Consider the following 13,334-nt stretch of genomic DNA (forward strand, 5'->3'; position numbering starts at 1 on the left):
TATATGGGCGAATAAATTCGCCTGAGATCTCGCAGTAAACAGCGGAATGCTCCGGTCCCCAGAGAATTTTTTTTAGTTTAAGGGGAAAATCAGGTGTCTCGCAGGCAAGCTTCAACTGCTCGTCTGCGGCCTGCGATTCCGCCAACTCCCTGAGGCTAACCTCGACCGGCAGCCTAAGCGACTCCACACGGGACAACCTATCCGCCACGGTGTTCTCGTCTCCCGAGATATGTTGGATGCAGGTGGTAAATTGAGCCACGAAAGACAACTGCCGGACCTGACGAGGGGATGCCTTTTCAGGTCGCTGCACAAATGCGTATACAAGGGGCTTGTGATCGGTCAGGATGGTGAAATTCCGACCCTCCGACACTATAATTCCTCTGTGCCGGGGAGAGCCTCTGAAAGTAAAAGGCGGATCGCACGCTCCGCTGTTCAAGGACCGCGCCCATGGCGAAATCTGAGGCGTCTGACACTAACCTCAACTCGGCACCCACCCGAGGGTGCACCAACAGGGCCGCATTCGCTAACGCGTCCCTCGTCCTTTCAAAAGCATCCTCCGCCTCCCTGGACCACACAATCTCACGCCTGTCATTCTTTCGCGAATCACGAAGGTGTTCGTTCAACAACGCCTGCGTCTGAGCCGCGCGCGGGATGTTACGCCGGTAGAAGTTTACCATTCCTAAGAACCTGCGAAGTTCGATGATGGTCTTGGGTCTGGGAAATCCGAGTATTGCCTCGACCCGTGATGGGACCGACCGAATTCCGTCCCGGCCCACAAGGTACCCCAGGAACTCGATCTCGGGTGTCCCCAGAACGCATTTACTAGGGTTGAGTCGAAGACCGAAACTCCGCAATCGCTGCAGGACGACTCAAAGGTGTTCCTCATGCTCCTCCTCGGTAGAGGATGCAATTAACAGGTTGTCGATATACGCAAACACGAAATCTAAATCCCCCAATACCCGATTGAGAAATCTCTGGAAAGTTTGACCGGCGTTCTTCAACCCGAAGGTCATAAAAAGAAATTCAAACAAACCGAATGGCGTGATGACGGCTGTTTTCTCTACGTCTTCTGGCGCCATAGGCACCTGATTGTATGCCTTATATAAGTCCAAAGAGGAGAACACAGATTTTCCGTGCAAATTGGTGGAAAAATCGTGCAAATAGGGAGTAGGATACCGATCCGGAATCGTAACCTTATTCAAACCGCGGTAGTCACCGCAGACTCGCCATGAGCCATCCTTCTTCAGCACCATGTGTATAGGGCTAGCCCAGGGGCTCGACGACGGACGACAGATCCCGGCCACGACCATTGCCCTAAATTCGGCCTTGGCCGCCTTAAGTTTCTCTGGGGAAAGACGACGAGCTCTCTCCGACACGGGGGGGCCCGGTAGTTAAAATGTGATGATGTACATCAGCTGATTCAGCTGGCAACGGCTTAGATGCGCCCGTCACGTCAGGAAATTCTGATAAAACACGAGCGAAACCACAGGTTTCAAAACCGCGAGAGTATAAACGTTTGTGGAGGTATCCACAAGACGACGCTTCTGGAGATCGACCAGTAACCCGTACTGCTTTAGGATGTCCGTGCCGATGATCGCATGTGGTACGTCCGCGATACAAAACCGCCAATCGATAGGCCGCCGCAACCCCAGGTTCAAGGACCTAAACGACTCGCCATAAGTGTCAATAGTTGTATTATTGGCCGCGAATAATCTGAACTTACTCGGCTGGCCGCGAATGCTTGGCTTAGCCGGTACCACGGATATATCGGCCCCGGTGTCGATAAAAAATGTCTGCCCGGTTTTACGGTCGCGAACGTGAAGACGGTTCGACGAATCAGGACCTTCCGCGCCCGTCTCGCTCACGGAAGGTCGGCCTATTTTCCCGACTTCCACGAGTCGTATTTAGTGCACCATTTCCTGCACGAGGTAGGGTTCGCCGGGTATTTGCGGTGCGCGAAACATAGCTGCGTATCCTTATCCGCTGACCCGTCGCGGCTCTGACTTCCCCGAGACTGAGAACGCGCTCTTGAACGCGGGCGTGAACCGCGACCCGAACGCTCGCATTGATTGACTCGCGCGGTGAGCTTTTCCACGGCTGCCGCTAAGCGCTTAACCTCCGCCGCCAAATCCGACGAAGGCGACGAATTCCCTGTAATCGCAGAGACATACTGGTCGGTACAATTAATGTTCTCCGCGACCTTGTCCGCGAGCTCCGCGAGCTTGTTTAAATCCTCGATATTGGACGCTGCCAAAATGGCGCGCTGACTCGCCGGGAGCTGGTCCAGAAAAATGGATTTGACAATCGCCTCATCGCACGTCCCGTCACTCAGGTTGCGAAGCCTGTTCAGAATAAGCGACGGCTTCCCGTCAGTGAGGACTTGTCCTTTTAACAGCCGACGGAGGTTGGATTCGGGCGACGCCGCGAAGGTCGCGATGACGCGTCGCTTGATCTGGTCGTAAATATCGGCCGATCGCGGGTTTGCTGTAACAATGTCCTTAATAGCCGTAATCACTTCGAAATCTAACGCGGCAATTACGACATCGGCCTTAGTATTGTCGGCTACAATATGTGCGCTGCGAAACGATGCTCCGACTTGCGCAAACCAAAGAACCGGGTCCGCGCGGAGAAACGGAGGGATTTTCGGAACGCGGTAATTCTCGATCCGAGCTCCTTCAAGGCGAGCCAACCGCTCCTGCACTTCGTCCCTGGGTGGCTGTTCGTCGAGGTCGAGCATGACTAAACACGGGTGCCGACGGCGCAAAAGAAGGCAAAGAATGAGTAAAAACTAGATATGAACACTAAATGCGCTACAGCTCACTACCTTAAACATAAACGGAATTGTGTCCATGAGGTGCGTTAATACAGAACAAGAACGCCCCGCACATGCGCGCCGTGGGTGGCGACGAAAATGGCGGATAAAATGGCCGTCCACGTGGTCACACAAAAAATTGCGTCGCACTTTAAATTTCACACCACCGCGGTTGGGTGATCCCTGCGGCGACGACGTCGATGACGGTTGCGGCCAACCGGCGGTGCCGATCGGTGATTCCCAAGGCGCCGGTGACGTTGGCTTCACGCAAACCGTTGATTCCCAAAGAGCCTTGCGTTGTGGATGAACAAGCGTTCTCAATCCACAAGATGGACGCCAGAACACGACGATTACGTCGCGTGGTGCCGGTTCCCCGGTAAATATCCCGGTTTTCTTCCCTTTCAGGTCCACACAGCAATAACAGCGTTCGGGGTCACCAATGTGGGTCGTAGCCGCACTATATATATGTTGGAAATGATCGAACTCAATGCTCTGGTTATTCACCAGCAGCGCGTCGTGATCTGAAGTGAGCTGCGAACCGGCTAGCGCCGAAGAAGGAGTGGGGGAACCCAGTCCCCACAGCAACGCGGGTCGCCACACGCCTGTGGCGACTCGAGCAGACGAAGCGCCAGCTACAAGAAAGAAAAAGTTCCTAGACACGTGCAAATAGTTAATCGTTAGTCTTTTGTAAGAATAGTTAGAGAGTGCATACGCGCGAATCAAGGAGTCTGAATAAAGTTAATTCAAAAGTGAATACACGCTTTTACTTGTGTTCCCCTTTAAGAGATCGCCCACAGTAAATTGGTGCCGAAACCCGTTAAAAATGAAGGACATAGAAGGGCAAGAAGCCGGAAAAGCAGTGGAGATAGACGCTAGCGATTTTAGAGGCGTGAAGCTGCCGACATTTTGGAAAGATGACCCAAAACTCTGGTTCGCTATGCTCGAAAAGGAATTTTCTGCGTATAATGTAAGGTCAGACGCGGTAAAATGCGCGGCTGTTTTGCGACACTTAGATGGTAATATAATTAGAGTAGTCGCAGATATTATTTCCGCACCGGATTGCGACGATTCCTATAAATTAATTAAGGAGGCGCTAATCAGCCGATTGGCGTCATCAGAGGAGACTCAACTCCGTCAACTCCTCACAGGAATTGAGTTGAACGGGAGAAAACCATCAGAATTACTACGCAAAATGCAGATGCTAGCCGGCGCCAAAATCAGCGTAAAAGTTTTACAGACGCTCTGGCTGCAACGGCTGCCGACCCGGATACAAGAAATTTTGTCCGTTGTGGATGACGCTGCACTAGAAAAGTTGGCAGCACTGGCAGATAAAACAGTCGAAAAATCATGCATGTTAGAAGCGGCGGCCATGACGGAAGGATCAACCGTCAGATTTGAAACCCCGTCGCGAACCGGCGATATAGAAGAGTTGACCAGGCAAGTTGCGAAGCTGACAGCAAAAATAGATCAAATGGAGCGCGGCAGGACATATTTCCGATACAATCGGAGAAACAGAAGTAGAAGCAGGAGCGGAAGCCGATCTAGGCCAACATACATTAACCAAGATAGAAACGGCCTGTGCTATTATCATACGAGGTTCGCCGCAGACTCTTGGAAGTGTCGACAACCGTGCACCTGGACCGGACCTGATAAAAGGAAGCCGGCGGAAAACTAAAGCCAGCGTCTCAAATGGAGGCGGTTGAAGACGCGCAGAAGCAGAGACGCCTCATAATCAGCGACGTAAGAACGTGTCAACGTTTTTTAGTGGATACAGGTGCCGACATATCAGTAATCCCGCGTACTTTTAAGGACAGAACTGCAAAAAACGCGTTAAAATTATACGCAGCAAATGGTGCAGAAATCGAAACATTTGGTGAAAAACTCTTAAATCTAAACCTAGGACTCCGTAGAGACTTCTCGTGGAGATTTGTTATAGCAAGTGTTTCAAAACCAATAATAGGCGCAGACTTTTTACACTATTACAACTTACTCGTAGACCTTAGGCATAAGAAGTTATTGGATGGTAACACGCTTTTATACAGAACAGCAGAAGTGGTTACGGTGGACATTCCAACAATCTCAACAATTGACAAAAACAACCCTTGCGAAGCGTTTCTGAGAGAATATACAGACATAACGAAGCCTGGAAATAAAAAACTGGTAAGTCATACGATAAAGCACTATATAATAACAAAAGGTCCTCCTATTGCAGAAAAAGCGAGACGACTTAACCCAGAAAAATTAAAAGTAACCAAGGCTGAATTTCAGCAATTGTTGAAAGAGGGAATCTGTCGACCATCTAAAAACCAGTGGGCCAGCCTGCTCCATATGGTACCCAAAAAAGGCGGGGAGTGGAGGCCATGTGGTGACTACAGGCGCTTAAACAGTGTCACGGTGCCAGACAGGTACCCTATTCCACACGTGCAGGACATCACACAGCAATTCCGTGGATGCACAGTATTTTCTACCATTGATTTAACGCGTGCATACCATCAGATACCAGTCGCAGAAGAAGATATAGAGAAGACAGCCGTGATTACCCCATTTGGACTGTACGAGTACACAGTAATGCCTTTCGGCTTGTGTAACTCCGCGCAGTCGTTTCAGCGATTTATGAACATGGTGCTGCAAGAGGTAGACTTCTGTGCTTGTTATATCGATGACATTATTATAGCATCAAAAGATAAAGAGAGTCACGAAACACACTTGCGTGCGGTATTTGACAGACTTAGAAAATACGGACTAACAATTAATGTTTCGAAGTGTAATTTCGTTAAGGACAGCGTGCGTTATTTAGGTTATAAGATAGATTGTAAGGGTATTACTACATTGGACGAGCGAGTCCAGGCCATAAAAGCGTATACTAAACCAAAAACTATATCGGACATGCGACGTTTCCTAGGGATAGTGAATTTTTACAGGAGGTTCTTAAAAAACGCAGCGGATTGGTTAGATCCACTGAATAAGTACCTGGTAGGAGCTAAGAAGAATGATAAGAGACCAATCCAATGGACCCAGGCAGCGGAACAAGCCTTCAAAGAAGCAAAGGAGAAAATCGCTGCGGCTTCACTATTAGCCTATCCAAAAAAGAAGGCAGACTTAAGGTTAAAAACGGATGCCTCCGATATTGCCATCGGAGCAGTTCTTGAACAGTCGAATGGTAAAAATTGGGAACCTCTGGGATATTTCTCCAGGAAGCTGGAAAAAGCGCAATTGAGATATAGCGTTTATGATAGAGAATTGCTGGCCATTTACAAAAGTTTAAAGTTTTTCAGACACTTCGTGGAAGGCAGAATGCTAACGATTGAAACGGACCACAAACCGTTGTCATACGCCTTCCAGCAAGGAACGGAAAAAGCGAGCCCAAGACAGGCCAGGCAATTGGACTACATAGGGCAATTTACTTCAAGAATCGTCTACGTGGCTGGGAAGGACAACGTGGTGGCTGACGTCCTGTCGAGGCTGGAGGCATTAGACATGCCGGTGCTAATGTCCACTGAGGAATTAATGAAGAAACAGCAAGAGGATGAAGAACTGAAAAATATCCTAGCTGAAGGAAAATGGAAATTGCACAAAATATTCCTCGACAACTCAAATAGATATATTTATGGCGATATAATAGGGAATAGCATCAGACCGTATGTTCCAGTTTCCCTAAGGAGACAGATTTTCAATAACGTGCACGGTTTATCACCGCTCGGAGGGGAGTAATGTAGCGACGCGAGCAGACGAAGCGCCAGCTACAAGAAAGAAAAAGTTCCTAGAGACGTGCAAATAGTTAATCGTTAGTCCTTTGTAAGAATAGTTAGAGAGTACATACGCGCGAATCAAGGAGTCTGAATAAAGTTAATTCAAAAGTGAATACACGCTTTTACTTGTGTTCCCCTTTAAGGTGATGCGAGCGTCGAAAACTTTACCGACAGACACTAGAAAAATCCCTAGACGCGAGTTCTCAAAATACGTCCTCATTTCTAAACAGAATGTAAAAAAATTTGAGGGACGTGTTCAGGAGGCTCTAAAGAATATTAGTCTGGTCCTTATATTATCCAAATCGTCAGAAAGTTATAAAATATTGAAATTGCTGTCTGTCAACGGTCAAGAAAATGGCGGATCGGACTCACCTAGATTGATTTATTCGTAATATAAACATTTCTGCCAATAGTTTCTCCAAATAGGCACCAGACTAATATTCTTTGGGTCGGATAGAATAAAACGAGCACCCAAGGGATGATGTACAAGTCTCCAGGAAGAAGTATTTTAAGAATTACGATTTCGTTGACTGTTCATTCGCGAAAGACGTCAACAAGGTAAAACAGACCAGAAATTTAGTTCCTGGTTTATTCTGTAGGGCGCAGATCGTTCATTTTCTACGCTTGACCGCGCGCTCATTCTCAGCTCGTATATCTGAATCTGTGTGCGTCGACCGAACCGTCGACGACGATAAATATATCGTGGAGAATGGGATGTTCGAGCCTGGAAGAGGCGATAGACTTTGACGCGTGAATTTCTTTTTCACGCGACGGTCTATCGACTACGATAGCAATTTTCAACCCATATGTCATGAGATCATCATTTTTTTGTTTTGGTAAAACTGCATAATAAATACGTCCTTCCCGATTTCCGGATATGATATTGTATTCTTTTTTTCAACAATATAAACGGCCAAGGGTGGTTACTAATTTAGTTCTCCAGGTATAAATGGGGTCATTACGAGGTATGCTGGTATTGCTTTGAGACCAGCGGGATAGATAAGCGACCATATTAGCGGACGACTCGCCTACCTGAAACAGGGGTACACCGCGTCCTTTTCCAGCTCATTGTGACGCCAATTTTCATTTCTCGTCACTGATGGTAACGTCAAAAAGTGATCGATTTAGCATGTAATGACTGAAAATCGATTTCTTCAACAACTTTTTCGTATACATATAAAGAGCGGTCTCATTTAGTTTCCGAGATATTCGCAGAAAGCTGCCGATACAGGTGCATTGAATTCTACCTATAGTTGTTCATTTGTGACAGCATACATACGCGTCAGATTGGTTGCCACTTACCTTCCCTTTAGAAACGAGGGTCGAGCAGGAGTAAAGGTTCCGTTCACAACTACATATACCAGACTCCAAGAAATGTCTATTCAAATTCAATTACAAGTGAATGTTATTGATGTAATAAGTTAGGTTAGGGTATATATCTACATCCGGCCGCCGTAAGACGGTCGGCAACGCTTTTATTTAAATAATATATAATACGCATTTTTAATAGCTTTTGTTCATTTCTTAGAATTTCTTTTTACACTTCTTTTGATAATTAATTTATTATTATTTCAGAAAAACATTGCCGGCCGCTTTACGGCAGCCGAATTTAAATATATAGCATTTCCTAACCTATCACATCAGTGATATTCATTTCTAATTGAATTGGAATACACATTTCTTGAAGTCTGGTATATGCAGTTATGAACGGAGCCTTTACGTTCGCCGACCCTCGTTTCTAAACAGAAGACAAATGGCCAGCGGATGACAACCAACACTTATGCATGTGCTGTCATAGGCCCACATCTATAGGCAGAATTCAATATGTTATATCGAAAGTTTTTCGTAAATATCTCGGAAAGTAAGCTAGACCGTCGCTTATATGTTGCGGAAAAAATGGTTCAAAATATTGGTTGCTATAAAATATCCAAAAATCATCAAAATCAGCGAGGAGGTAGTTGTTCTACACTTATACCGAAGTTATGAATAAAAATAAAAATAACAATATCTTGCATTCAAACCGTTATATAATTTTTTATCTGAAAGCATGTATTTCATATACAGTAAAAGGTGGTATATGCAAGAGGGATTGTATCTTCGAAATACATGGTTTCCAAATATTGCTTTGGTTCTTCAATGATAAGTGATAGGATTAAAAAGTACACTTTTATATCTCTTGTATTTTTTGAGCTATAACTAATTGAATATGTTGAGTTCTGTTGTAATTGACGTTCCAAAAACCTATTACACTATGGCTTTACATTTCAAAATAATACTGAAATATTTTTGACCAGCTTTTCGAGGCCAATGCAACAATAAAACTGTTGTACTTTTACCAATGTATTAGCGACGGCTTATTTTTAAGGGTCGTCGAGGGCAATAACCCGACTCTAGTTTGCTTTCGTACGCTTTATGATGGAGACTTGGACTGCGTGAGGTCTTGAAAGAAGGTGAGTGAGACTAAACAGGCCTGGTGATCGAGGATGGCTGATGACCACGTGGGGTCTCTCAGCTATTAGGAATCGAAGGATTGCTTGTTTGAATGGAAACTGTTTACAACAGGCAAGCGGCCCGCAGGAAAGTTCTTTCAGAATCGCCTGCAAAAACTGCTCAAGGCCGCAGGGTGAAATTACGATAGGTCTGGGCGCTGTGCTTTCGGAGTTAGAAAAATCGAAGTAGGCAAACGGTTGAGGGAGGCCATATGTATTTTGTCAGCGCGTTTTCCCTTCAAGGGAAAGTACCCAATCGAGCGGAGTGTCGTAAACAAAAGAGTATACATACTGTCGAAGACGTCCTCACGACCGAGGATTTTTGGGACAGCAGGATATCATTGTGTACGGTCGTCGTGTACGATTGTGCGAATAAAAGTTTAATATTTTATACGCCCACTATTATTTAGTCACCCGCTCGGTTAGTCTTACAATAATGTACTTTATTATTGTTTGTAAAATACAATAATGTACTTCATATAGTTTGAATTATATTTATTTATTTATTTATTCAGAATATGCTGCGAAACTATTGACTAGAAATTAGGTGCTTTATGATGTTAGGAAGATGATGATTGGAGAGATTTTTCTAATTAAAATGATACCAAACATGATACAAGTTGGACTGTATTTACTTGTATTGACGATACAAAGTTTCACCTACTAGAAGTTAGCCCCCCACTTGTAAAATAATTAAAATTTGACAATTGTGCTGACTTGTGCTAGGTTTGTGCTACATTGTGCTCGAATATTAAAATCGTAATATGAAAAATACGATGGAAAAATGAAAAAAAACATTTTTTAGGCCAGCCCCCCACTTTCCATGTATTTCAATTTTTCCAATTGTGCTAAGTTGTGCTAAGTTGTGCTAACATTGTGCTAAAACACCGCTCTCAAAACATGATTTAAAAAAATCTTACGATAAAAAAGACATTTCTAGTAAGTTGGAACATATTTAATATTATTATCCGTATGCTTTGTCTGATAAATACAATATTGTATATTTGAGTTGTGCTAGATTAGCACAACCTAGCACAACTTTCAATTCCTCCGGAACATCGATATAAATGGCACTTTACTCTTGTTCGCGATGCGTCGCGCTACAGTTTTCCATCCAAAATATGCATTTGCAATCATCTGAGGGACATAATATTGTATATTTGAGTTGTGCTAGGTTAGCACAACCTAGCACAGCTTTCAATTCCTCCGGAACATCGATATAAATGGCACTTTACTCTTGTTCGCGATGCGTCGATGTTACGAATCCCTCCTTCTTTCACGCGAGTTTCGCACTTACTTATTGAATGCATTGGAGACGAAGACAGCAAAGTAGCGTTAAAAATTTTTCCGAAAATGCTCATGCTTCATAATTCAACATTTTCTTTGACTGGTGTTATACATTATAACGGAGGACGCAATAAAAATTCCGCTGGACATTACACGGCTTATGCTCTGTATACTGACAAATGGATGCTTTTCGATGATTTATTGAAAAAATGTAGATCTGTTAATGAAGACACCATCATAAATCCAGCAGTTTGTTTATATACAAAAATAAATTAAAAACTAAAATTGTAAAACTTTTAAAAATTACAAGTTTGTAGGCGAGAGAAAAATAAAATAAATGCTCTCACCGTAATGTTCGTTAACTGGGCGTTTTAATAATATAATTAACTTTATTATATCACAGTCGCGAAACCACGCCGTTTATCTAAATTGGTTGTCTCGGTCTAATCTCGTTTTAATCTGCGACTAATCTCTGTCTCTAGTCCACGGACCGTTACCTATATATGCCTATTGCCTATTTCGGTGGTGGGGATATCCCCGAATCTTCGAGAAGATTCCATATCGCGGTTTCTACGCTTACAAGTTATATACAAAAAAAATGTAAAAGAGGATAATAATGTAAATAATATATATAATAACCTTATTTCATTTGACATTATACATTAATTTCACCTTCATTTACATAATTTATACTTTTAAAGTAATGTAAATAAATAGATACAAAAAGACCAAAAAAGTAAAAAAAATAAAAAGTAAAGAAAAACAAGAAACCGATTCAATGACTTCCAGCACGTCGCAGTGGAACAGCGCATATGCACAAAACAAGCACATAAAGAAGAAATATCTTCTAAATGATTAATATCAGGTAAGTCAATTGATTACATATATTACAAATTATACAATATTATGTCTCTCAGATGATTGCAAATGCATATTTTGGATGGAAAACTGTAGCGCGACGCATCGCGAACAAGAGTAAAGTGCCATTTATATCGATGTTCCGGAGGAATTGAAAGTTGTGCTAGGTTGTGCTAATCTAGCACAACTCAAATATACAATATTATGTCCCTCAGATGATTGCAAATGCATATTTTGGATGGAAAACTGTAGCGCGACGCATCGCGAACAAGAGTAAAGTGCCATTTATATCGATGTTCCGGAGGAATTGAAAGTTGTGCTAGGTTGTGCTAATCTAGCACAACTCAAATATACAATATTGTATTTATCAGACAAAGCATACGGATAATAATATTAAATATGTTCCAACTTACTAGAAATGTCTTTTTTATCGTAAGATTTTTTTAAATCATTTTTTGAGAGCGGTGTTTTAGCACAATGTTAGCACAACTTAGCACAACTTAGCACAATTGGAAAAATTGAAATACATGGAAAGTGGGGGGCTGGCCTAAAAAATGTTTTTTTTCATTTTTCCATCGTATTTTTCATATTACGATTTTAATATTCGAGCACAATGTAGCATAAACCTAGCACAAGTCAGCACAATTGTCAAATTTTAATTATTTTACAAGTGGGGGGCTAACTTCTAATAGGCCAAAGTTTCGGACTAAGAGAAGGGTAACGAATGAAAAAGACAGAAACTACGATCGTGATAATCGGCAGTCCCTCTTTCACTTGTTGTCCTTTTCTACGTTTGAAACTGTCAGCAAACTTCTAACAAGGTACGAACTGTGATCACCCGATCGGTGAGCGCCAACGGAGGAAATGCCTGCAATGTGTACAATGCTTTTATTGCAGTCAACTTTTAAAAACGTAGGCGAAACATCGACCGTTTGCTAGACGGTCAAGAGGATTACGACGTCAGGGCTAATCGCTTCCAAATGTTGGGAAAAGTCAAGGCCTGAGGGAAATACAATGGGTCACAAAATTATTCGCTCACCAACCGAATACCTCATTGGATCAAATGACTTGAGGCTTTTTGAAAAGCTATAAAAATTAATGTACTAACAAGGGAACATTTAAATTTAAGTATCCACCACTTTCCTGCTTTAAATATTGGCAAATCAATGTTTTCTTTTGCTTCTAACGCCCATTTTCGAATATCAATATCATGAACTATGGATCCTCTTTCAAGAGCATCACGAAACATCGAAAGAGCAAAATCCGAATTTTTGAACGTGTTTCGGGAATAACATGTTTACCTTTTTAAAAAATATCATACGCCTACAATAAATGGCTTGTTATTGCGAGCAAAAATTCCATCGGAATAATTAAAACAACTATACACTATAATACATCGTTGAATTCATAATAAATAGGCGCTTTTATTGATTGAAAAAAAAGTACAGTTTTTCAAAACGGAGGGGGAGGGGAGTTCAATTTTGCAAAAAGGACGATTTAAAAAAAAAACTTACACGCAGCTTTATAGACCTCAAGAAACGGTATAACTTTTATTTCAACTATTTTTTTATATCTTTCGTTGTTTACGATGTATAGACACGTATATAGAAAGGGTGGTTCGGATAAAAGGGTTCATATCTCCCTCAAAGTGAAAAACGGGCACCAACGAATTATAGTTATCTTCATAAACAGGTTTAATAAATATTTATGCAAAGTTTCATCAAAATCGGAGTGTATCAGTCCCCGATGTTCCCTTGTAAGATATGTACTTGTGCTGTTTTAAAAAATTATAGTTTGTCGAAATCTTTGTAAAAAATAACGAAGGGTAATTTTTCATCTTTTTTATGTGAGTCTATAATGAAAATTTAAAATATGTCTTTCGTACATTCAAATAATTCACATTGACTTGACCTTGCTAATAAGCCTTATTTTTTTTTTTTTTTTTTTTTTTTATGGAAGAGGAAATACGTTTACGTACGCCCAAGACATTCCCTTTCGCACTCGGGTAAGGGAAAGCTCGGGCAGTGTGGGACTCATACCACCCAGAAGGGGTGATATACTACCCACTAAAACCTCTTCCCCTGCACTATCTTATTACTACCTTATTCTATCGGGAAGGGTGACAGTCTATTATTTTCA

General features: G+C 42.6%; 1 protein-coding gene across 1 annotated transcript; it reads left to right on the plus strand.

Annotated features, from left to right (window-relative positions):
• The first annotated feature begins 3,635 nt into the window (after window positions 1-3,635).
• LOC114881714 lies at window positions 3,636-4,487 on the plus strand. The gene has a single exon (XM_029198558.2). It carries the CDS (start codon window positions 3,636-3,638, stop codon window positions 4,485-4,487), a length of 852 nt encoding a protein of 283 aa, XP_029054391.2.
• Window positions 4,488-13,334: the final 8,847 nt, after the last annotated feature.

This window comes from Osmia bicornis, chromosome 8 (genome assembly GCF_907164935.1).
Source record: "Osmia bicornis bicornis chromosome 8, iOsmBic2.1, whole genome shotgun sequence".
In the NCBI taxonomy this organism is placed as follows: domain Eukaryota; kingdom Metazoa; phylum Arthropoda; class Insecta; order Hymenoptera; family Megachilidae; genus Osmia; species Osmia bicornis.

Excerpts from the sequence above, each read along its gene's own strand:
- LOC114881714 (XM_029198558.2), top strand. The coding sequence starts at position 3,636 with ATGAAGGACATAGAAGGGCAAGAAGCCGGAAAAGCAGTGGAGATAGAC.